The 25,157-nt window shown below is 42.9% G+C and overlaps 1 protein-coding gene across 1 annotated transcript in view; it reads right to left on the bottom strand.

Moving 5' to 3' along the window:
* B4GALNT2 (beta-1,4-N-acetyl-galactosaminyltransferase 2 (SID blood group)) overlaps window positions 1-25,157 on the bottom strand; it is a 76,242-nt gene that overhangs the window by 37,013 nt on the left and 14,072 nt on the right. The window contains exons 2-3 of the mRNA XM_055576128.1: window positions 2,410-2,610; window positions 935-1,072 (exon numbers count right to left, since the gene is read on the bottom strand). Coding sequence (XP_055432103.1) covers window positions 935-1,072; window positions 2,410-2,585 — 314 coding nt within the window. The 5' untranslated portion in view covers window positions 2,586-2,610. The remainder of the gene's footprint in view (window positions 1-934; window positions 1,073-2,409; window positions 2,611-25,157) is intronic.

Genomic DNA, 25,157 nt, shown 5'->3' with positions numbered 1-25,157 from the left:
GAAGTCTGTGACGTTAAGCAACTTGCCATCCGTTATTACTGTAATAAGCTGTTACTGCTGTACTGTAATACACTGTTAGTTTTTCATATGAAGATAGGGAAGTCTGTGACGTTAAGCAACTTGCCATCCAGCCTGTTCCAGAATTCAAGTCCTTAAATGGTATTATTTATTACAGTACGCTTTCCACTGTAACTCATAAATGATTCCTAGGGGGGAAAAAGGGAAACCCTGCCCAGCCATTCTGTGCTCCCCTGGGTCTTGATTTCCCAACCTGGTCATCCTACCACCTATGGATATGGGAAAGTACCAACATCTTTCCTACAGATTCCCTCTTAACATAAGCCAGCCAGAATCCATTTCTCCTGTTTTCAACCAACAATCCTGGTCAACACATCCCAAAAGTTTAACTCTGGGCTTCACACACAGCAGAGGGACAGTACATTCTCAACATATAAATGAATCAGACAGTGCAACGTGGTGAGACTAAAGGCTCTGGTGGCCTGGGCGCATGGAGGCTGTGCCACCAACATTGCACCGATGTTTCAGTCTTTTCCTTCCTTTGCTCTTTCTTTATTATGAAATGCTTGAGACATGTCAAGTGTCTTGGGGTTTTTTGGTTTGTGTGCTTGTTATTGGCCTCACAATGTAGTTTGTAGACTCTTCATTCCCCAACCAGGGATCAAACCCAGGCCCCAGCAATGAAAGTGCCGAGTACTAACCACTAGACCCCCAGGGAATTTCCAAGTTTTATAAATCTTCACTGAAGGACTATTTCCCCAGTTCTCTGTACTTGGCTTATTCTTAGGAGTTCTTTCCAGGGACCCTGCAAGAGTGGGAATGCCTTTCTTCTCTCCTTGGCCCTACACCCTCAGGAGAGAGCGGGGAGAGCTTCCACACCACCTCAGGGACCAAGAACCCCCGTGGTCTGCATTACCTCCTCTGAAAGTGTTCAAATTCAGCTTGTCTCCTCATTTTCACTGCAGGGAGGTCAGTCTGGCCATAGGCATTTTCAAAGTTATATCTTTCCTGATGTATCCAGGCTTCACATTTGCACTGGTTTTTCGGGAAGAGCCTAAAACAAGATGAGGACTAAGATCACAGACTGGGTGGGCTGGTGGGTGGGGCAGGCACTTGAAGTCTAACCCACCGTGCTGTTCCCCCGAAACTCTCCTATCTCACAACCACCAACCAGGTTGGGTTGAGACTCTAGAATCCCAGCAGTAGCCATCCCCAAAGACACAGCGAGGGGAAGGGATAAGAAGGCCCCCTCTCAAAACCAACTTATAGTGACCAAAGCAGACATGTGGCAGGAGGATGGATAGGAACTTGGGATTAACATACACACACTACTGTATATAAAACAGATAACCAACAAAGACCTACTGTATAGCATAGGGAAATCTACACAATATTCTGTAATAACCCACATGGGTAAAGAATCTGAAAAAGAATGAATATATATACATGTATAACTGAATCACTTTGCTGTATACCTGAAACTAACACATCATTGTAGGTCATTATACTCCAATAAATTGTTTTAAATAATAAAAAATAAATTTTGTAATCCAAAAAAAAAAAAAACACCACCCCTGTCTTAAATCATCTCCTGCACCAAACTTCTACTTAAGATCCCACAGGCCACATGAATGTTCTCTGATCAGGGATTGAACCCAGGCTCAGCAGTGAAAGCTCCAAGTCCTAACTACTGGGCTGCCAGGGAATTCCTTAAACTTCTTTATGTTTTTTAAAAAAATAATATTCATTTATTTATTTTTGGTTGTTGCTGGGTCTTCATTGCTGTGCGGGCTTTCTCTAGTTGCGGCAAGCGGGAGGTACTCTCTAGTTGCAGTGCAGGGGCTTCTCATTGCGGTGGCTTCTCTTGTTGCAGAGCACAGGCTCTAGGCACATGGGCTCATTAGTTGTGGCTCACAGGCTCTAGAGCACTAGCTCAGTAATTGTGGCACAGGCTTAGTTGCTCAGCGGTATGTAGGATCTTTCTAGAACCAGAGATCAAACCCTTGTCTCCTACATTGGCAAGCGGATTCTTTACCACAGAGCCACCAGGGAAGCCCTCTCCAAACTTCTTTAAACTTGAGAGTCACAGTGGCATCTCAGTCCCACCCACCTGAAGAGGAGGCCAAAGGGACAGAAAGGCAACGTCTTTCCTGTAGTTTGGGTTAAACGGGCCCTTCAAAATCACAAGGGACTTTGCTGGGTGTTGTAGGGAACAGAGTCTGTGCCCTGCAGACCCAGGTCTTTTCTGGGCCTGTAGTTTGGAATCACATTCACAATCAGCACAGGTGCAGAAAGGTAGGGAACTGGCTGTAAGGTGGGCACAATAGGACACTCAGCCACAGGAGGAGGGAGGGAGAGGTCAGACCAAGGGGAAATAACTGGCTGTCTCACCAGATTCCATCGTGGGTAAAGAGGGTCTTGATATGTTCCTCAGGGAGAAGCTTCAGCATTCCGGCAGCCGGACTAGGCTGAAGGAGTGGTGCTTTGTAGCTGCTGAATTCTGAATACAGGTACACACTTCTGAACATAAATAAAACAATGCCCAGGGCCAAGAATAAGACGGACATCTTGAGGATCCACAGATATCTAGAGCTGTTAGGACACAAAAGAGCAAATGCTGTGTAAATCTTTTTTCCTTGATTACATGAAACATAAAAGGACCTGGTTGTATAATATAGATGGGAATAGTAACTGGAGGGAAAAGGTCAATTAAACCTATATCTTCTACTACTTACCAAGACTGATTTCTGATAAGCAAAAGAGAAAAGAATTAAGTTGCAACAGACACTCAGAAAGATCACAAATAAAAGAATGTCCTAAAGCCCAAGGAGGGAGAGGGGAAGAGTAAGGCTTGCAGTATTAATGTCAACATAGTTGAATTTGAGGCAAAAAAAGAAAAAAAAAAAATTAAATGGGGCCAAAAGGATCACTTACTGTGATCACATGAGTGATCTACAAAACAGATGTAGATCATGTAGTGGTCATGAACTGTAGCCACTAGGTATTAGCATTATTTAAGCAAAGAATGGCAGAATATGGGAGAAGAAAGATTACAAATCCAAAGGTGGTCATGGATTCTAACATTCTCATGTCTAACACACTAACATCTCATTCCCTAACAAATCAAGTCTCAGAAATATATAAAGCAAGAAAGCAACTAATTTTTTTAAAATCCATGTATTTTATTTATTTTGGGTTGCCCTAGGTCTTCATTGCTGCAGGAAGGCTTTCTCTAGTTGCGGCGAGTAAGGGCTACTCTTCATTGCAGTGTGTGAGTTTCTCATTGCGGTGGCTTCTCTTGTTTCAGGGCATGGGCTCTAGAGCTAAGGCTCAGTAGTTGCAGGTCCTAGACTCTAAACAGCACAGACTCAACAGTTGTGGTGCATGGGCTTAGTCGCTCTGTGGCATGTGGAATCTTCCCGGACCAGGGGTTGAAACCACATTCCCTGTACTGCACTGGCAGGGAGATTCCTATCCACTGTACCACCAGGGAAGTCTGCAGCTAAATTTTAGATCTTGTATTCTATTAAAGAGCTTTTAGGACATTTACAAAAGTTGGCCACTTGTTTGAACACAAAGAAAACCATAATAAAGTAGAAATCATTCAGATTATACACTCCACACACTGACGAGTGCGATCAAAATGTAACTGATAGGGGCTTCCCTGGTGGCTCAGTGGTAAAGAATCTGCCTGCTAATGTAGGAGACATGGGTTTGATCCCTGGTCAGGGAAGATTCCACATACTGTGGAGCAATTAAGCCCGTGCACCACAACTAGTGAGTCTGCGCTCTAGAATCCAAGAGCCACAACTACTGAAGCCCGCGTGCCCTACAGCCTTTGCTCTGCAACAAGAGAAGCCACCACAATGAGAAGCCCACGCACTGCAAGGAACAGTAGCCCCTGCTCACTGCAACTAGAGAAAAGCCCGTGAAGCAAAGAAGACTCAGCACAGCCAAATATAAATAAATAAACAATTTAAATATAACCTATAATAATAGTAAGCCCCTCTTTCACAATATGGAAAAAAAAATTTTTTTAAGCTTTCCAAAGCAACAATTTGAGTCAAGGACAACATCAGAACAAAAATATAAAGATAATGAAGATACTACATACAAAACTATGGAATACACTAAAATTATGCTGAGTGGAAATTTTGAATTTAAATACAAATTTCTGATCACAAGACATAAAATTAATACATTAAACAATCAAATAAGTTTGAAAATGGATAACAAAATGAATCTAAGAAAAGTAGAAACAAGAACCTAATAACAAGGCAAATGGAAAGTGGTAAATTAGAAAACATCTAAAATGGAATAATTATTAAACCCAAGCACAGAGGAGACAACTTTTGAGATATCTGCCTACTTAAAAACCTCCCTGCTCTAAGACTGTTTGCCTGCCTGACCCACAGAGGTCACACCTATGAGCTAGTTGCATCACAGGATTCTCCCCTGACCATTGGCTGATTGGACCAAAGGCGAACACCTCTGAGGTGGGCCATTCAGCCAGAATTTCTTTCCCAGGAATTGGTAAGCAGAGATCAGCTAAATCTGGCCCACTGAACTGAGAAGAGAGGAAAGGAGAGAAGGAAGAGAAGATAGAATAAGTAAGAAGAAGAAGCCTAGATCTTGAATACCTAGATGAAAGAGATGATCTAAACAGATCCATTAAAGTGAAAGAAAAAAACAAAAAACAAAAAACAAGGGAAGTTGTCAAAGGCCTCAACAAAATCCGAAATCCCTATTTCATAAGTAAACAATTCCATGCCAATTTACAAAAACCAGTTTTACAGTGATGCAAGTATAAGTACTGAAGAATAATGCTGTAAGTATGCTGAACAAATATTAGCAAATAGAGTATAATGGTATCCTAAATGAAAGATTCATCACTAATGAAGTTCTTCTAGGAGAGCAAGGATGACTCAATCCTATAGTGTGGTTGAACCACTCCAACTTTATCCTAGGCCCACAATCCTACCTCTTTTCTTTCTTTCTTTCTTTCTTTTTTTTTTTTTTAAAGAATAACAGTGTCATTAAGTTCATTACACAATTTTCAACTTAACAGAAAGAAACAAATCAGGAAAAACAGAGGGATGTGGTCTTGGTTTTTTTGAGGGTTTGGTTCTTTTCCTTCTGCTAGCAGGAAATGAAACTGTGTGTCATTGAATAAAACAAAACAAAATGAGAAAAAAATTCTCTGGGTAAATTACTTTCCTTGTATTCCATATTATTTTTTCTCCTTAAACTGTTACCTGCTCCCCTTTCTGCAAGACTGAGCTTTAGCTTACTCACAAGAAACATGCCTAAGCCAGGGGAGTTTCCTATCAAGTTTTCCCCTGGCCTTCATCTGACATGAAAACTGGAAGAATGCCTTTTGCTGTTGTGAATGGTTAATGGTCATGAGAACCTCCCCCTACCACACATACACAAAGGGAGTGAAAAGCATCCATTTCCCATTGATAAGGACGTGATTCTCCCTAGTAGTCAGATTTTATTTTCAGCTTTGGTCCTTTAAATCTTGTGTACCCTTTTCTGCTGCTTTGAATGCCTCTGGATCATCTGCCAGCCTCCTACTCATGTGTAAGTCACCCACAACAAACTTCAGAATTGCTCTTCATGCAGTTGCCTGTTTTGTTTTGGGTCACAAAGTTCCTTCTCAGTTAGGAGGATATTATTCAATATCTCTGCCTTCCAATAATTATACAATTTATTGATAAATTTCACCACGTGGAAATTCAGGTCAGGAGAACACCCAATATGATTATATTGACAGATGATTTTAAAATCATTTAACACAATTATCCATTCTTTTTTAAAATTTTATTTACTTTTTAATTGAAGGATAATTGATAAGTGATCAGAATTTCGTTGGTTTCTGCCAAACATCAACATGAATCAGCCAATGCAGGGGACTCAGTTTGATCCCTGGTTGGGGAATTAAGATCCCACATAGTGCTGGGCCACTAAGCCCATGTACCACAACTGAGCCTGCACGACAGAACTAGAGGAAGCCCACACGCTGCAACAAAGACCCTGCACAGTCAAAAGAAAAAAAAGAAAAAGAAACTAAAAATATAGCTACCATATGATCCAGCAATCCCACTCCTGGGCATTTATCTACACAAAACCATAATTCAAAAATATATATGCACCATGTTCACAGTAGCATTATTTACAATAGCCAAGACATGGAAGCGACCTAACTGTCCATGAATGGATAAAGGTCTGGTACACCTTTATACAATGGAATATTACTCGGCCACGAAAAGAAAGTAAGGCCATTTGCAGCAAATTGGATGGACCTAGAGATTATCATACTAAGCAAAGTCAAAAAGAGAAAGACACATACCGTATTATATCACTTATATGTATAATCTAAAATACAACAGAAATGAACATATCTACAAAACAGAAACAGGCACAGAGAACAGACGTGGTTGCCAAGGGAGGGAGGGTGAGAGAGGGAAGAACTGGGAGTTTGGGATTAGCAGATATACACCATTAGAATGGATAAACAGCAAGGTCCTGCCCTATAGCACTGGGAACTATATTCCATATTTTGTGACAGACCATAATGGAAAAAATAGGAAAAAGTATATATATATATATAAATATGTATAACTGAATCACGTTGCTGCACAGTAGAAACTGACACATAGTAAATCAACCATGCTCCAATAAACTTTTTTAAAAAGGGAAGAACCTGGAAGAAATGATACCACACTAATAATTATGAGCACCTCTAACATCTGGATCTTGGTTTACATACAGCATTCCCCTCTAAAGAAAAATCAAAGCCCCTTGCAGAAATGGCTGATTCTGGCTTTGGGTAAGGAAAATTCAAAGCAAGTCTAGAATATCCTGTGATGCCAGAAGGGAAGGGGGCTATCTAAGAAGACCACAGTTATATCCATGAAAGAGGAGCCAGTTTAAAGGGTCTTTTACCAGCCATGTTTGAGATAGTTGATACATCAACAAGAACAATGACTATAATTAACTATAACATATTAAATAAAATAAAATCCATAAAGTTAATGATACTCCAAGGGAAAAATGCAAGGGGTGATCAGGGTACCTAAAAACAAAAACTTTTTAATTATAGAAAAAAATCCCAAGTACATACAAAAAATAAAAATAACGATAAAATGAATTTTATTATACCCATTACCTACCTTCTACTTCTGGACAAAATGGATTTATCTGTTTCTTCACCTATTTCCTCACTTCTCATATCATTTTGAAGAAAATCTTGACATCATATCATTTCATCAGTAAATATTCTATCTTTGAAGGGTAATGTGGCAGTTTTGTACTCAGATGAACCAAGCTGGAATTCCCTTCCCTGTGTAATGCCGGGTTAGGGATGGCCACAGAGAAATTTGCATGAGTTCAGAGGCAGTGCCAGATGCTGGCAAGTTCCATCCACTTGGTCCTCTTTCCCTCAATTCTGTATCCAGCCCTCCTTCCCAACAACTGGCCCTGCTGACCAACTACCTCAGGTTCACTATAAGAACTTTCTCTGAGAACTCACAGTAGTGGTAACCATGAGGAACAAGCAACCTTTCATATACTTCTCCAGAAACTCTCTTTGTGGCTGTACTCCAGAAAACAGATGTTTCTGAATTCTTCCCAGTTCCAGCTCATTCACCTGTGATGAGATGATTGGTGACTTTTCTCTAATTTTTTTGTTTGGAACTCGTCCCAAAACTGTGTTAATTCCTATAATAAATTTCTTATTGTGCAGTCCTCATTGAAGTTCTGCTTCTTTGCTTAAAGCTTGGGGGATTCAGATAAAGGTTCTTACACACACAGAGACACCCAATACCATTATCAGCTAAAAATCTAACAATCAGTCTTTACTACCATCAAATGTGCACAGAGTTCCCTTCTGTCTTTTTTTAATTTTTTTGTACAGACTGAAATGAGTCAGAAAGAGAAAAACAAATATTGTATATTAAGGCATATATATGGAACCTGGAAAAATGATACTGATGAACTTATTTGCAGGGCAGGAAGAGACTCAGACATAGAAAACAGACTTGTAGACACAGAGTGGAAGAAGAGGGTGGGACCAACTGAGAGAGTGGCATTTGACATATATAGACAACCATGCATAAAATAAATAGCTAGTGGGAAGCTGCTGTATAGCACACGGAGCTCAGCCTGGTGCTCTGTGACAACCTAGAGGGGTGGAGTGGGGTGGGGTGGGAGGCAGGCTGAAGAAGGAAGGGATATATGTATACATAGAGCTGATTCATGTGGCTGTACACAGAAACAGACACAACACTGTACATCAATTATACTCCAATTAAAAATAGAATCAAAGCAGAATCTAAATAAGATCCATACATTGGTTGATATGTTTCATCAGTTCCTTTTAATACATACATTCCTCTGTATCTCCTCCTAGCAACATACTTGTTTAAGGAACCATGTTGTTTATCCTACATAATTTGGATTTTCCACATCTGGACTGTGTTGATTTCAGCTCCCCCCCTCCCCCGACCCGGGCCATGTTCCTTTTTTTCCTGAAATTTCTATAAATCTGTAGTTAGATCAAGAGGCTTGATCAGATCCAGGTTTGATTTCTGAGAAAATCCCTTCATAGGTGATGGTGTGCGCCCATCCATCAGAGAGGCTAGGCACAGCATCTCTCTTTTGCGGAATATTAGTAGGCATTTGATGACTGCCCAGATCACTGGTTCTGAGTATTCTGGGGCTCAGGATCTCTATTCTTTAAAAAAAAAAATTGTTTTTGATGTGGACCATTTTTAAAGCTTTTATTGAATTTGTTACAATATTTTTTCTGCTTTAATGTTTTGGGTTTTTAAGCCATGAAGCATGTGGGATCTTAAAGCCTCCACCAAGGATCACATGCCCTGCACTGAAAGGCGAAATCTTAACCACTGGACTGTCAGGAAAATCCCTGGACCTCTTTATAATCTTAAAAATTACTGAGGACTCCCAAAGAGCTTTTGTTTTTGTGGGTTATATCTGTCAATATTTACCATTTTGGAAATTAAATTTGAGAAGTTTTTAAAAGTACGTATTAATTTAGAAATAACATAATAAGCCCATTAAAAGCTAACACAAATAACATATTTTTATGAAAAATAATTACATTTTTCCAAACAAAAAATAGTGAGAAAAATGGCATCGTTTTACATTTTTGCCTATCTCTGTAATATTTAGCTTAATAGATAAAATGAATCCTTATATTGTTTCTGCATTTTATCTGTTACATTATTTGGTAGAAACACGTGAGGAAAATACAGCCCCATACAGATATATAAGTGGAACAAAGATAATTGTGGATATTCATCTTTGATACCATGCCAAAAATCAAGTAGTAGTAGTGTAAAGGTTGGCAGCAACATGGAATCTGAAACCATATCAATGAACTTTTTTCATTGGTATCATTTGGACTTTGAATGAATCTTTTACCTACACTTGATTTTATAACACCATGCAAGATAGAGTGCCTGATGAACTCTGGAATGAGGTTCGTGACATTGTACAGGAGACAGGGATCAAGACCATCCCCGTGGAAAAGAAATGCAAAAAAACAAAATGGGTGTCTGGGGAGGCCTTACAAATAGCTGTGAAAAGAAGAGAAGCGAAAAGCAAAGGAGAAAAGGAAAGATATAAACATCTGAATGCAGAGTTCCAAAGAATAGCAAGAAGAGATAAGAAAACCTTCTTCATCGATCAATGCAAACAACAGAATGGGAAAGACTAGAGATCTCTTCAAGTAAATCAGAGATACCAAGGGAACATTTCATGCAAAGATGGGCTCGATAAAGGACAGAAATAGTATGGACCTAACAGAAGCAGAAGATATTAAGAAGAGGTGGCAAGCATACACAGAAGAACTGTACAAAAAAGATCTTCACGACCCAGATAATCACGATGGTGTGATCACTCACCTAGAGCCAGACATCCTGGAATGTGAGGTCAAGTGGGCCTTAGAAAGCATCACTACGAACAAAGCTAGTGGAGGTGATAGAATTCCAGTTGAGCTATTCCAAATCCTGAAAGATGATGCTGTGAAAGTGCTGCACTCAATATGCCAGCAAATTTGGAACACTCAGCAGTGGCCACAGGACTGGAAAAGGTCAGTTTTCATTCCAATCCCAAAGAAAGGCAATGCCAAAGAATGCTCAAACTACTGCACAATTGCACTCATCTCACTCACTAGTAAAGTAATGCTCAAAATTCTCCAAGCCAGGCTTCAGCAATATGTGAACCGTGAACTTCCAGATGTACAAGCTGGTTTTAGAAAAGGCAGAGGAACCAGAGATCAAATTGCCAACATCTGCTGGATCATGGAAAAAGCAAGAGAGTTCCAGAAAAACATCTATTTCTGCTTTATTGACTATGCCAAAGCCTTTGACTGTGTGGATCACAATAAACTGTGGAAAATTCTGAAAGAGATGGGAATACCAGAACACCTGATCTGTCTCTTGAGAAATTTGTATGCATGTCAGGAAGCAACAGTTAGAACTGGACATGGAACAACAGACTGGTTCCAAATAGGAAAAGGAGTACGTCAAGGCTGTATATTGTCACCCTGTTTATTTAACTTCTATGCAGAGTACATCATGAGAAACGCTGGACTGGAAGAAACACAAGCTGGAATCAAGATTGCTGGGAGAAATATCAATAACCTCAGATATGCAGATGACACCACCCTTATGGCAGAAAGTGAAGAGGAACTCAAAAGCCTCTTGATGAAAGTGAAAGTGGAGAGTGAAAAAGTTGGCTTAAAGCTCAACATTCAGAAAACGAAGATCATGGCACCTGGTCCCATCACTTCATGGGAAATAGATGAGGAAACAGTGGAAACAGTGTCAGACTTTATTTTTGGGGGCTCCAAAATCACTGCAGATGGTGACTGCAGCCATGAAATTAAAAGACGCTTACTCCTTGGAAAGAAAGTTATGACCAACCTAGATAGCATATTCAAAAGCAGAGACATTACTTTGCCAACAAAGGTCCGTCTAGTCAAGGCTATGGCTTTTCCAGTGGTCATGTATGGATGTGAGAGTTGGACTGTGAAGAAGGCTGAGCACCGAAGAATTGATGCTTTTGAACTGTGGTGTTGGAGAAGACTCTTGAGAGTCCCTTGGACTGCAAGCAGATCCAACCAGTCCATTCTGAAGGAGATCAGCCCTGGGATTTCTTTGGAAGGAATGATGCTAAGGCTGAAACTCCAGTACTTTGTCCACCTCATGCGAAGAGTTGACTCATTGGAAAAGACTCTGATGCTGGAGGGATTGAGGGCAAGAGGAGAAGGGGACGACAGAGGATGAGATGGCTGGATGGCATCACTGACTCGATGGACGTGAGTCTGAGTGAACTCCAGGAGTTGGTGATGGACAGGGAGGCCTGGCGTGCTGCGATTCATGGGGTTGCAAAGAGTCGGACAGGACTGAGTGATTGATCTGATCTGATCTGATCATTCATATGGAAAATACTGGTTCACTGAGCTATGCTGCATTTTTAATGCAATACAGAGAATTCATTCATTAATATCGACACCAGTCTCATCAGAAAGGTCTCTAAATAATAAGACTTTCAAACTCATTGCAGTAGAAATAAGTTTTACAAAGTTCCAATTTTTGGAAAGCTTGAATTTTGTGATTGGTAACAAATACTACCAGGCATTTTCTTCAAATGGACAAGATCACTTGGTTCATTTTTTAAAAGAGATATCTACCAAAAACAGAAGTCTGAATAACCAGCTTATTCTTCATTTTTATTCATTCTTTAAACAAAAAATATTTCAATTAAAAAGCAGGTAGTTCAACTTGATGATCCTCTATGAGTTCAACTCAAGATCCTCTATGATCCACCTCCTAGAGTAATGGAAGTAAAAACAAAAATAAACAAGTGGGACCTAATTAAACTTAAAAGCTTTTGCATAGCAAAGGAAACTATAAACAAGGTGAAGACAACTCTTAGAATGGGAGAAAATAACAGCAAATGAAACAACTGACAAAGGATTAATTTCCAAAATATACAAGCAGCCCATACAAGCCAATACCAGAAAAACAAACAACCCAATCAAAAAGTGGGAAAAAGACCAAACAGACATTTCTCCAAAGACATACAGATGGCTAACAAACACATGAAAAGATGCTCAACGCTGCTCATTATTAGAGAAATGCAAATCAAAACTACAATGAGATATCACCTCACACCAGTCAGAACGGTTATAATCAAAAAGTCTACAAACAATAAATGAGGGACAGGGTGTGGAGAAAAGGGAATTCTCTTGCACTGTTGGTGGGAATGTAAACTGATACAGCCACTATGGAAGATAGTGTGGAGATTACTTTTAAAATCTAGGAATAAAATCACCATTTGACCCAGCAATCCCACCACTAGGTATATACCATGAGGAAACCAAAACTGAAAAAGACAATGTACTCCAATGTTCATTGCAACGTTATTTACAATAGCTAGAACATGGAAGCAACCTAGATGTCCATCAACAGATGAATGGATAAAGAAGCTGTGGTACATACATGCAATGGAATATTCCTCAGCCATAAAAAGGAATGCATTAGAGTCAGTTCTAATGAGGTGGATGAACCTAGAGCTTATTTATACAGAGTGAAGCATGTCAGAAAGAGAAAGATAAATATTGTATACTAACACATATATGTGGAATCTAGAAAAATGGTACTAATTAATTCATTAGAAGGGCAGCAATGGAGAAACAGACAGAGAGAACAGACTTATGGACATGGCGAGGATGGGGAGGAGGGAGTGGGTGAGATATATAGAGAGTGTAACATGGAAATTTACATTACCATATGTAAAATAGATAAGCAATGGGAATTTGCTATATGACTCAGAACTCAAACAGGAGCTCCGTAACAACTTAGAGGGTGGGGTGGGGAGGGAGGTTCAATACGGAGGGGACATATGTATACCTGTGGCTGATTCATATTGATATTAGCAGAAAACAACAAAATTCTGTAAAGCAATTATCCTTCAATTAAAAAATAAATTTTTAAAAAGTGGTTATAAAAAAAAAAGGCAGTTAGTTCAGCTCCCTGCTCAAATTGCACAAGCACTTTTTATTGAGGCAACAACTGCACTTCAGTCTGTAGTAGGAATGTTTTACTGTTCATCAAAAGGTATATTTTAAATTGTTTCTTTGTCTTCATGCCACATGCAGGATCTTCATTCCCCCACCAGGGATTGAGCCCTCACCCCTTGCATTGGAACTACAAAGCCTTAACCACTGGACTGCCAGGGAAGTCCAAAATTGGTATTTTTTTAAAAATCAATTGATTTAACCATTTCATCAAGGATATTCTGAAGTTTCCCCTGGGTGTGGTGGGAAGAATGCAACTCCCACCAGTTCAAGCGAAGGTACCAGCAGCAGTTTTCCATCATTGCCCCTGCATCATCAGTGTCCAAGTCAGCATAGTGAAAAAGGCAACTAGCATCTTAATACTATCCTGAAACAGTTCTGACCTTACAGACTCCCTAAGGAGGTCACTGGGACCCTCAGGAGTCTCTGGCCCACGAAGAAGCCCTGCTCTAGCCTTTTCTTCTACAGGGATGTCAGGGTTTTCTCTCCCTGATTTTAGAAGCTCTTGATGTTCCTGTAACAGAGCAGGAAGAGCACAGCCCTTAGCAGGTAGCCATTGCTGTGTCTTATTACTCTCCCCCCTGTTACTAGGCTTCAGGTCTTGCTCAGCCATTGCTCCCTGCCTCAGCGGGCCCTGCCCACAGCAACCAACCATCAGTGAGTGACCGTTAGTTGTCTTGCTCAGCTATTGGTCAGGGCTGCAGTGTGCCCTGCCCACTAGTACCTGTCAATCACTAGGGAGGTGACTGAGTCAACAGGCGGTGGTATGGTGGTCATCCAGTGGAGAGTGACATAAGAGGCAGATTCAGGCCTTCTCCTGGTGGGCCTCCAGCTTACCCAGACTTGGACCAGAAGGTCAGCTGGCCAGCCCAGGGAACAGACTGGGGACTACATCCTGTAGGGCTCCAGAGCTCTCACTAAGGCCCCTTCCACTAGTCTTGGCTCAGCCCTTGAGGGAGCAGGGAACCTCTCCCCCATCTCTCTCTCTGCAACCTAATGGCAGTGGCCATTTGTGTGAGTTGCAGTCTGAGAGAACTGGTCCCCCCAGTTGGGTGGCCTGAGCAAACTGAGGGCCAGTTGGGTTGGATGCCTGGCTCCCTCAAGGATAACAGTTGGGCAGGATGTGGGAACCTGGCCCCGAAAGAGCTGCCAACTGAAATCTGCCTCCTCTTAGCCAGGACTGGGGCTTTGGGGTGAAAGTTGTGCCTTGAGACTTTGTCCTTTCTTGTCAGGACAGAGAATAACATTTATCTGGTAGAGATTTACAGGAACATGGTTACCTGACCATGCTGCTGCTGCTGCTACTGCTAAGTTGTGTCAGTTGTGTCTGACTCTCTGCGACCCCATAGACGGCAGCCCAACAGGCTCCTCTGTCCCTGGGATTCTCCAGGCAAGAATACTGGAGTGGGTTGCCATTTCCTTCTCCAATGCATGAAACTGAAAAGTCAAAGTGAAGTCGCTCAGTTGTGTCTGACTCTTCGCGACCCCATGGACTGTAGCCTACCAGGCTCCTCCGTCCATGGGATTCTCCAGGCAAGAGTACTGGAGTGGGTTGCCATTACCTTCTCCGACCAGACCTCAAGAACAAAGGATCTGACACGGAGAAGTCTGCAACAACTAACCACGCCCATCCCTCACCTTTTGCTTTTAAAGGGACTTGCTGAAAGCTTTCAGTAACTTTGGGGATCTTAGGGCATGAGCAGATTACAGATTCATCTCCTTCCATGAATCTGTAATAAAACCTTTCTCTATTCCAAACTCCAATGTTGAATATTGATGGGCCTCACCGCATCAGGCATATGGACTTGCAATTTCAGTAACAATAGCTTTGACTATATGGACCTTTGTCGGTAAAGTGATGCCTCTGCTTTTTAAAACGCTATCTAGGTTGGTCACAGCTTTTCTTCCAATGAGTAAGTGTCTTTTAGATTCATGACAGCAGTCACAGTCCGAAGTGATTCTGGAGCCCCCAAAAATAAAATCTGTCACTGCTTCCATTTTCCCCCCATCTATTTGCATGAAGTGATGGGACCAGATGCCATGATATTAGTTTTCTGAATGTTGAATTTTAAGCCAACTTTTTCACTTTTGGCTTTCACCCTCATAAGGGGCTCTTTAGTTCCTCTTCACTTTCTGCCATTAGAGTGGTATCATCTGCATATCTGACGTTTTGATATTTCCCCCAGCAATCTTGATTCCAGCTTGTGCTTCACCCACCCCAGCATTTTGCATGATGTACTCTACATATAAGTTAAATAAGCAGAGTGACAATATACAGTCTTGATGTACTCCTTTCCTAATTTTGAACCAGTCTGCTGTTCCATGGATGGTTCTAACTGTTACTTTTGACCAGCATACAGGTTTCTCAGGAGGCAGGTAATGTGGCCTGGTATTCCCATCTCTTTAAGAACTTTTCACAGTTTGTTGTGATTCACAGAGTCAAAGGATTTAGGGTAGTCAATAAAGCAGAAGTAGTTTTTTTTTTAATTCCCTTTTTTTCTATGATCCAACAGATGTTCGCAATTTGGTCTCTGGTTCCTTTGCCTTTTCTTTTTTTTCAATATTTATTTATTTTATTTATTTATTTGGCTGTTCCCAGCCTTAGCTGCAGCATGTGGGATCAAGTTCCCTAACCAGAGATTGAACCATGACCTCCTGCATTGGGAGCACAGAGTCTTACCCGCTGGACCACCAGGGAAGTCCCTCCTTTGCCTTTTCTAACCCCAGCTTGTACATCTGGAAGTTCTCAGTTCACATACTGCTGAAGCCTAGCTTGAAGGATTTTGAGTATTACCTTGCTAGCATGTAAAATGAGTGCAACTGTGTGGTAGTCTGAACATTCTTTGGTATTGCCTTTCTTTGGGATTGGAATGAAAACTGACCTTTTCCAGTCCTGTGGCTACCGCTGAGTTTTCCAAATTTTCTGACATATTGAGTGCAGCACTTTCACAGCATCATCTTTTAGGATTTGAAATAGCTCAGCTGGAATTCCATCACCTCCACTAGCTTTGTTCATAGTAATGCTCTCTAAGGCCCACTTGACATCACACTCCAGGATGTCTGGCTCTAGGGAGTGACCAGACCATCATGATTATCCAGGTCATTAAGACCTTTATAGTTCTGTGTATCCTTACCACCTCTTCTTAATCGCTTCTGCTTCTGTTGTTTCTGTCCTTTATTGCGCCCATTTTTGCATGAAATGTACCCTTGTTATCTCCCAATTTTCTCAAAGAGATCTCCAGTCTTTTCCATTCTATTGTTTTTCTCTATTTCTTTGCACTGTTCACTTAAGAAGGTTTTCTTATCTCTTTGCTGTTCTCTGGAACTCTGCATTCACTTGGGTATATCCTTCCCTTTCTCCTTTGCCTTTTGCTTCCCAAACACAAAATTGGAGAATATAAAAAGACACAGAAATTTTAGAAATAAAAAAATAACAGTACTGAAAGCTTAAGTGGATGAATTTAACAGAGAATATGACAAGACTGGAAGATAGGTCAGACTATAACTACCAAGGAGGGGGACAGATGTATTAGGAACTGGGATTAATAGATAAACACTTATATATAAAATAGGTAAACAGCAAGGATTTACTCTGTAGCACAAGGAACTATATTCAGTATCTTGTAATAGCCTATAGTGGAAAAGAATCTGAAAAAGAATAGATATATATGTCTGCTAGTGTTAGTGCTAAGCTGCTCAGTCGTGTGTGACTCTCTGCAACCCCATGGACTGTAGCCCGCCAGGCTCCTCTGTCCATGGGATTCTCCAGGCAAGAATACTGGTGCGATTGCCATTTCTTACTCCAGGGGATCTTCCCAACCCAGGGACTGAACCACATCTCCTGTGTCTTCTGCATTAGCAGCTGGGTTCTTTACCACTAGAGCCAACTGGGAGGCCTATTACAGGCCCTTCATAACCTAATATCCAAGCTACCATTTTCCAACCTAACCTGCATCTACTACTGTTAGGGGAAGCACACTGATTGAAACCGCCCACCCTGGCCAGGCACCATAGTAACCATTTGCACGAGTTGTTTTATGACAGGAGATCCTGATAAGGAATACAGAACTAATAAGCCATCACCAACCGGAAGAGTTTGGGAAAGGTCTAAAGGAGACACCGCGTGTCCGTCCACTTCCCAGAATCCCTCTCACTAGCATCCATCTTGGCTGAGAGATGCGTGCACCACCAGGAAAGACTCTGAATTAGAATGATTGGCCAAAGACCACCCGGAAACTAATCCCATCACCATAAAACCCGACATTGTGAGCCACGCAGGAGAGCAGTTCTCCTGGGTTCCCTTACCCTACTGCTCTCCACCCGGGTGCCCTTTCCAATAAAATCTCTTGCTTGGTCAGCACGTGTCTCCTTGGACAATTCTTTTTCGAGTGTTAGACAAGAGCCCACCTTTGAGACCCAGTAGGGGTCCCCCCCTTCCTACAACAACTGGCTACCATGAAGGGACACCCCCGTTTTTACTGAGGCTGACATCCAGACCGCTTGGGGTACTCCAGGACCAGCTCGCCTGCCGATGGATCTGACCCAGTGGCCGCAACTGGGACTCGTTTGTCCCTGGTCTCCTCCTGACGTGGACAACTGGCCAGGGTGCCCTGACCGGGTAAGGAACAAGAGATTTTGTTGACCCCCTTTTATCTCACCCCTCCTTTCAACCTATCCCATTCTATTTTTCTAGTCCCCCGGTCCTGGACGCAGGAGTCTGGTCGAAGGGCCTCAGCCTGAGCTGAGGATTGGAGACTGATCACCTCCTCTTGGCAGAGAACTCAAATTCTGGTTCTGATTGCTGGTAGGGCCGAGTTCCAGTCCTCCCTTCTCTGGAGGCCCAGGGAAAAGCCCCGTAATGCCTGGGTATCTGTAGGTGGCAGGGGACGTCTGTAAGGCCACCCCTTTTTTCTTTTTCCTCTTTCTCTCCCCCACTCTTCCACCTTTTGTCTCTTCCCACTCCTCTCAACCTGGCCTCTTTTCCTCTCTGTGAAGACCCAAGTTATTTCCATTCACTGTCTGTCGATACTTGGACCTGAAGTTCTGGGTCTTTGCAAGAGATTTTCTGAGAGGCTATGCTCTCTGCTCCCCATCAATTGTGCTTTCTGTTCCTGGGGAGACAATCGAGTGTTAGAAGCCCTCCATCGGGTGCCCTGTTTCTATAAATTCAGCCATTTAATTGAGCATTTGGCTGAGTGCTTCCACGTGGAACTGATTGACGGGGTTCAGTATAGTCGCACCTGGTCTTGGGTGAAAATTAACACCCTAGACACATCATTAGGGGTTAATTCACCTTTCGGGACCAGTCCTACAGCACCGTTGATTGTGCTTACTACTGAACATTTCCTTTGGTGCATATACAATCAGGCAATTTGGGACCAGGAGAGAGCTTACAATCTCTCTAGAGTCAGATATAGGGGCATCCACATAGAACTGGACATGGAACAACAGACTGGTTCCAAATAGGAAAAGGAGTACGTCAAGGCTGTATACTGTCACCCTGCTTATTTAACTTATATGCAGAGTACATCATGAGAAACGCTGGACTGGAAGAAACACAAGCTGGAATCAAGATTTCCGGGAGAAATATCAATAACCTCAGATATGCAGATGACACCACCCTTATGGCAGAAAGTGAAGAGGAACTAAAAAGCCTCTTGATGAAGGTGAAAGTGGAGAGTGAAAAAGTTGGCTTAAAGCTCAACATTCAGAAAACGAAGATCATGGCATCCGCTCCCATCACTTCATGGGAAATAGATGGGGAAACAGTGGCAACAGTGTCAGACTTTATTTTTCTGGGCTCCAAAATCACTGCAGATGGTGACTGCAGCCATGAAATTAAAAGACGCTTACTCCTTGGAAGGAAAGTTATGACCAACCTAGATATCATATTCAAAAGCAGAGACATTACTTTGCCAACAAAGGTCCGTCTAGTCAAGGCTATGGTTTTTCCTGTGGTCATGCATGGATGTGAGAGTTGGACTGTGAAGAAGGCTGAGTGCTGAAGAATTGATGCTTTTGAACTGGAGTGTTGGAGAAGACTCTTGAGAGTCCCTTGGACTGCAAAGAGATTCAACCAGTCCATTCTGAAGGAGATCAGCCCTGGGATTTCTTTGGAAGGAATGATGCTAAAGCTGAAACTCCAGTACTTTGGCCACCTCAGGCAAAGAGTTGACTCATTGGAAAAGACTCTGATGCTGGGAGGGATTGGGGGCAAGAGGAGAAGGGGACGACAGAGGATGAGATGGCTGGATGGCATCATTGACTCGATGGACATGAGTCTGAGTGAACTCCGGGAGTTAGTGATGGACAGGGAGGCCTGGCGTGCTGCGATTCATGGGGTTGCAAAGAGTCTGACACGACTGAGTGACTGATCTGATCTGATCTGACCCCAGTACTGGTCCCCTGGGAACGAGATATAAACTATATTGTCACTAAAATGGGAAATAAACCTAGCTTCCCTTTAGACACCCCACTGGGTTTTCTTTTGGCCCACTGGGAGGGATACCAACTGAAAGGACTAAAAAAGAAAAAACTTATCAAATACTGTACTCAGTACTGGCCTAGTTACTCCCTGGAAGGAGGGGGAAAATGGCCCCAGTTGGGATAACTTGGATACAACACCATTTTACAGCTCAGTCTATACTGCAAACGTGAGGGTAAATACAAGGAGGTTCCCTATGTCCAGGCCTTTATGGCCCTCTACCAGGAGGAGGGTGAAAAAGTTGGCTTAAAACTCAACATTCAGAAAATGAAGATCATGGCATCTGGTCCCATCACTTCATGGGAAATAGATGGGGAAACAGTGGAAACAGTGACAGACTTTATTTGGGGGGGCTCCAAAATCACTGCAGATGATGATTGCAGCCATGAAATTAAAAGATGCTTACTCCTTGGAAGAAAAGTTATGACCAACCTGGATAGCATATTGAAAAGCAGAGACATTACTTTGCCAACAAAGTTCCATCTAGTCAAGGCTATGGTTTTTCCACTGGTCATGTATGGATATGAGAATTGGACTGTGAAGAAAGCTGAGCACTGAAGAATTGATGCCTTTGAACTGTGGTGTTGGAGAAGACTCTTGAGAGTCCCTTGGACTGCAAGCAGATCCAACCAGTCCATTCTGAAGGAGATCAGCCCTGGGATTTCTTCGGAAGGAATGATGCTAAAGCTGAAACTCCAATACTTTGGCCACCTGATTTGAAGAGTTGACTCACTGGAAAAGACTCTGATGCTGGGAGGGACTGGGGGCAGGAGGAGAAGGGGACGACAGAGGATGAGATGGCTGGATGGCATCATTGACTCGATGGACATGAGTCTGAGTGAACTCTGGGAGTTGGTGATGGACAGGGAGGCCTGGCGTGCTGAGATTCATGGGGTCACAAAGAATCGGACACGACTGAGCGACTGAACTGAACTGAACCAGGATTCCAGGAAAAAGGAAAAATATAAGCTTGAGGAATTTGATAAATGCTCTTCCAAAATCCTTTTAGCAAGGTCTGATACAGAAGATTCCCTTAACCTTCTCATGACCGCCTCTGCTTCAGCAGAGAAGTCACTGGAAAGGAGGGTAAGACACACCCTGGAGTCTTGAGCTAGGACCCGGAAGTCAGGAGGCTGGGCCCAGAAATCATGGGATCTGAAGGGAAGTCACTCACCATCGCCTCGGCTCCGCCTCCATATGCCCCCTCCCCATGGGTTTACGATCAGGAAGTAAGCTTTGTCCTCCAGAGAAGGAAAGGTCATCCTCAGACAAAATCTGCCCCCTAAGAGAGGTACCACGTTCATGTTCCGTTCTCTATGCAAGACATTACCCAATGCAAGGAACAACTGGGCTCATATTCCGAGAACCCCCAAAAATTTAAGGATGAATTTGAGCATCTTAGCCTTAACTTCTCCCTCACCTGGAGGGATATAATGGTCATCCTCACCCGGTGTTGTAATGATGAGGAAAAAGCTCGAATCCTAGATCAGGCTAGAAAAGTGGCTGATGAAAGAAAATGGGTAGATGTCAGTCTGGCAGCTGACGAAGAGGCAATCCCCTCTACAGAGCCAGACTGGGATCCTAATACAAGGGCAGGAAAGGAATCCTTAAGACACCTCATTACTTGCCTACTACAGGGAATGACCCAGGGTGTCCAAAAGGTTGTTAATTATAATAAAATAAAAGAGGTTACACAGGAAGAAAATGAAAATCCAGCTCTTTTTTGGGGCAGACTCACAGAAGCCTTTAAAAACTTTACCAAGACAGATCTAAAAATTATGGAAGGAAGAGTCCTGTTGGCCCATTCCTTTATAACCCAGGCAGCCCCAGACATAAGGAGAAAATTACAAAAACTAGGAAAAGGACCAGAGACTCCAATTTCCGATTTGGTGGAGGAGGCAAATAGGGTGTTTTTGAACAGGGACCAGGAGGACGAAGCAAAAAGGGAGCAAAAGGAAGCCCAAAAAGATAGAATAGAGAGGCAGACACAGGCCTTGGCCCAACAACAGGCTAAAATCCTGGTTTTGATTCATCCTGCCACTACTCGAGAGTCCAGGGGAGAGCAAGGAAGGAAAAAGGATCTTAACAATCCACCGCGGCTAAGACACACCCAGTGTGCCCACCGCAAAGAGGATGGGCATTGGAAAAGGGAGTGCCCATATCGCCCTAAGGGAAGGCATATGGAGACCCCTAAACCTGCTCCCTCTGTATTAGTCCTGGGCGACCGGGACTGATGGTGCCCAGCGGCTCGAGAAACCCCGGTGAATGGTGAGGTCCAGATCACTCCTCTCGACCCTTGGGTGACTCTACAAATAGAAGGTAAGGATGTGAACTTTCTTTTAGACACGGGGGCTGCCTTCTCTGTTCTTCCTTTCCGATTAGGACCTTTAGACTACCAGACTAAAACAGTGATAGGGGTAGATGTAAAACCCCAAAGCCGAAATTTTACTAAGCCCCTCCATTGTAAGGTGGGCAATTGGCAAGGAACCCACCCCTTCTTATACATCCCTGGTTGCCCTGCTCCCCTACTGGGGAGAGACCTTCTTTGCCGCCTCCAGACCAGAGTGACTTGGGGAAAGCTAGAAGTCGATAATTTCCTTTGCCTAGTGTCTGAATATTTACAGTCAGATGTAGAAAAGGAAGAGTCTGTCCCTTTCTTAGATGAGGTCAGTCCCCAGGTGTGGGATGTCTCCAGCCCTGGTCTAGCCATAAATGTTTCACCGGTAAAGATTCTTCTGAGGCCAAATGCTCCCTACCCCTGGAAAAGACAATATCCCATAAAACCAGAAGCTCTTCAAGATCTTAGACCATTAGTTAACAAATACCGAGATACTGGAATTCTAATCACCTGTGAGTCTCCCTACACTACTCCAATCTTGCCTGTTAAAAAACTAGATGGATCTTACTGATTCGTCTAGGATCTAAGAGCTGTTAATGAAGCTGTGGTTCCCATACACCCCATAGCCCTAAATCCGTATACCCTCCTATCCCAAGTCCCAAGAAATGCTAAGTACTTCTCAGTCTTGGATCTTAAAGATGCTTTCTTCTGCATTCCTCTCCATCCTGAATCCCAAAAACTCTTTGCTTTTGAGTGGCGGGACTTGGAAACAAGGGAGGCCATACAACTCTGCTGGACTCGACTACAACAAGGGTTTAGGGACAGCCCTCATATTTTCGGGACTTCCTTGGGGAGGGAACTAAGGGAATTAACTTTAACAAACAACAATCTAATACAATATGTGGATGACTTGCTTATAGCTAGTCCAGACTTTACCAGCTCTCAAAGGGACACTATTAAAACTCTAAATTTCCTGTATGAAAAGGGTTATCGAGTATCCCCCAAGAAAGCTCAGATTAGCTTAACCCAAGTAAAATACCTTGGATTTATAATTATGGAAGGAAAAAGAATGCTCGACCCCCAGAGGAAATCCCTCATCTTAAATACCCCATATCCCCAAACAAAAAAACAGCTTAGGGGATTTTTAGGAATGACTGGGTTTTGCAGGATCTGGATTCCTAATTATGGCAATCTGGCCCGACCCCTATATGAAAAGTTAAGAGGGAAAGAGGAAGAGCCACTCAACTGGGATGAAACCTGCAAGGTGGCCTTTTAATGCCCTAAAAGAGTCTATCACTACAGCCCCAGCTTTAGGCCTCCCAAACCTGGAAAAGCCTTTCAAGCTTTATGTTTCTGAAAGGATAGGAACTGCTCTTGGGATGTTAGGACAAATGATGGGACCTGTATTACAACCCGTGGCTTATCTCTCAAAACAACTAGATGAGGTGGCCAGAGGGTGGCCCACTTGCCTCCAGGCAGTAGCAGCCACCACTCTTATGGTTAAGGAGGCATCTAAGCTGACCCTGGGTCAGCCCACCACAGTGTATACGCCTCACCAGGTGAAAGCAGTCTTGGAAACTAAAGGGGATAGGTGGATGACAGGGGGAAGGATCACCCAATACCAAGCCCTCCTCCTTGACACTCCAGAAATAAAGTTGAGGGTCTGTCAGACTTTAAATCCAGCCACCTTACTGCCAGATCCCCCTACTTCCCCTTTGGATCACCAATGCATGCAAATCATAGACGAGTTATACTCTTCTCGCCCGGACCTATCAGAGACACCTTTATCTGACCCAGAGGACAAACGGTACACAGACGGCAGCAGTTTTGTAGAAAAGGGAGAGAAGAAAGCAGGATATGCTGTAGTGAGCCTAGAAGAAACTTTGGAAAGTGGGTCTCCTCCCCCAGACACCTCAGCCCAGAAAGCTGAACTTTTTGCCCTGACAAGAGCTTTGGAATTAGGGGAAGGAAAGAGGATTAATGTGTATACGGACTCTAAGTATGCTTTCCTCATCCTGCACGCCCATGCAGGAATTTGGAAAGAAAGAAGGATGCTCAGTGCTCGAAGCTCTCCTATTAAACACAAAGAGCTCATTCTCAGGCTCCTGGAGGCAGTCAAACTTCCTGCAAAATTAGCTGTCATCCACTGTAAAGGTCAAAAGGGGCAAGAAGAGGAGGCCCAGGGAAATAGAAAAACTGATCAGGAGGCAAAACGAGCTGCTAGGGAAGCTACCCCTGTCACTGCTATCTGCCCCCTTTTCCCCAAGGAAACCCTGACTCCAGATTATACTCCAGAGGAACATTCCCGATATGCTGAGCGGGGCTGGGAGATTGGGTCACATGGGTGGTTTCAGACTGATCAGGCCCAAGTAATACTCCCTGACTCTCAGGTTTGGAAAATTATTAACTCCTTACATAAAAGTACCCATTTTGGAAGAGAGAATCTGGAAACCTTGCTCAAGCCTATGCTCTACCATCCCCAGTTGGCTAAGGTTGTTAGACAGGTCACACAGAATTGTGATACATGTCTAAGAAATAACCCAAAAACCAGACCCTTGCCACCTCCTCTAATTAAACCTGTCCAACATTGGGGATCATACCCAGGAGATGACTGGCAGGTGGATTTTACAGCCATGCCAAAGACCCAAGGGTTTTCTTATTTGCTAGTCTTTATTGACTTTATTGACACGTTCTCAGGATGGATTGAAGCGTTCCCTACTAAGACAGAGAGAGCCACAGAAGTCTGTAAAGCTCTGCTGAAGGAGGCAGTACCTAGGTTTGGGTTGCCTCGATCACTTCAGAGTGACAATGGGCCCTCATTTACAGCCACAATATCGCAGAACCTGGCCGCATGCTTAGGCATAAAATACTGCCTTCACTCATCCTGGAGGCCTCAAGCTTCGGGAAAGGTAGAGAGAGCCAACCAGACTCTTAAAAGGGCTCTGGCCAAGCTATGTCAAGAAACACATAATAAGTGGATCCATATGCTACCCATAGCCCTCATGAGGGTATGGACAGCCCCCAAACAGCCACTATTATTAAGCCCTTATGAAATGATGTATGGACGTCCATTCTTAACTTCTGATTTGTTTTTTGATGAGGACGCCAATACTCTCTTAAAACATATAATTGACCTGGGAAGGTTTCAACAAGAACTCCAATGATATGGAAAACAGATCCTCCCTAGACCACAGGAAACTTGAAAA

Source organism: Bubalus kerabau, chromosome 4 (assembly GCF_029407905.1).
Source record: "Bubalus kerabau isolate K-KA32 ecotype Philippines breed swamp buffalo chromosome 4, PCC_UOA_SB_1v2, whole genome shotgun sequence".
In the NCBI taxonomy this organism is placed as follows: Eukaryota; Metazoa; Chordata; class Mammalia; order Artiodactyla; family Bovidae; genus Bubalus; species Bubalus kerabau.
Note: the sequence above shows the minus strand (reverse complement) of the source record. Positions and strands in the feature narration are given on the sequence as shown.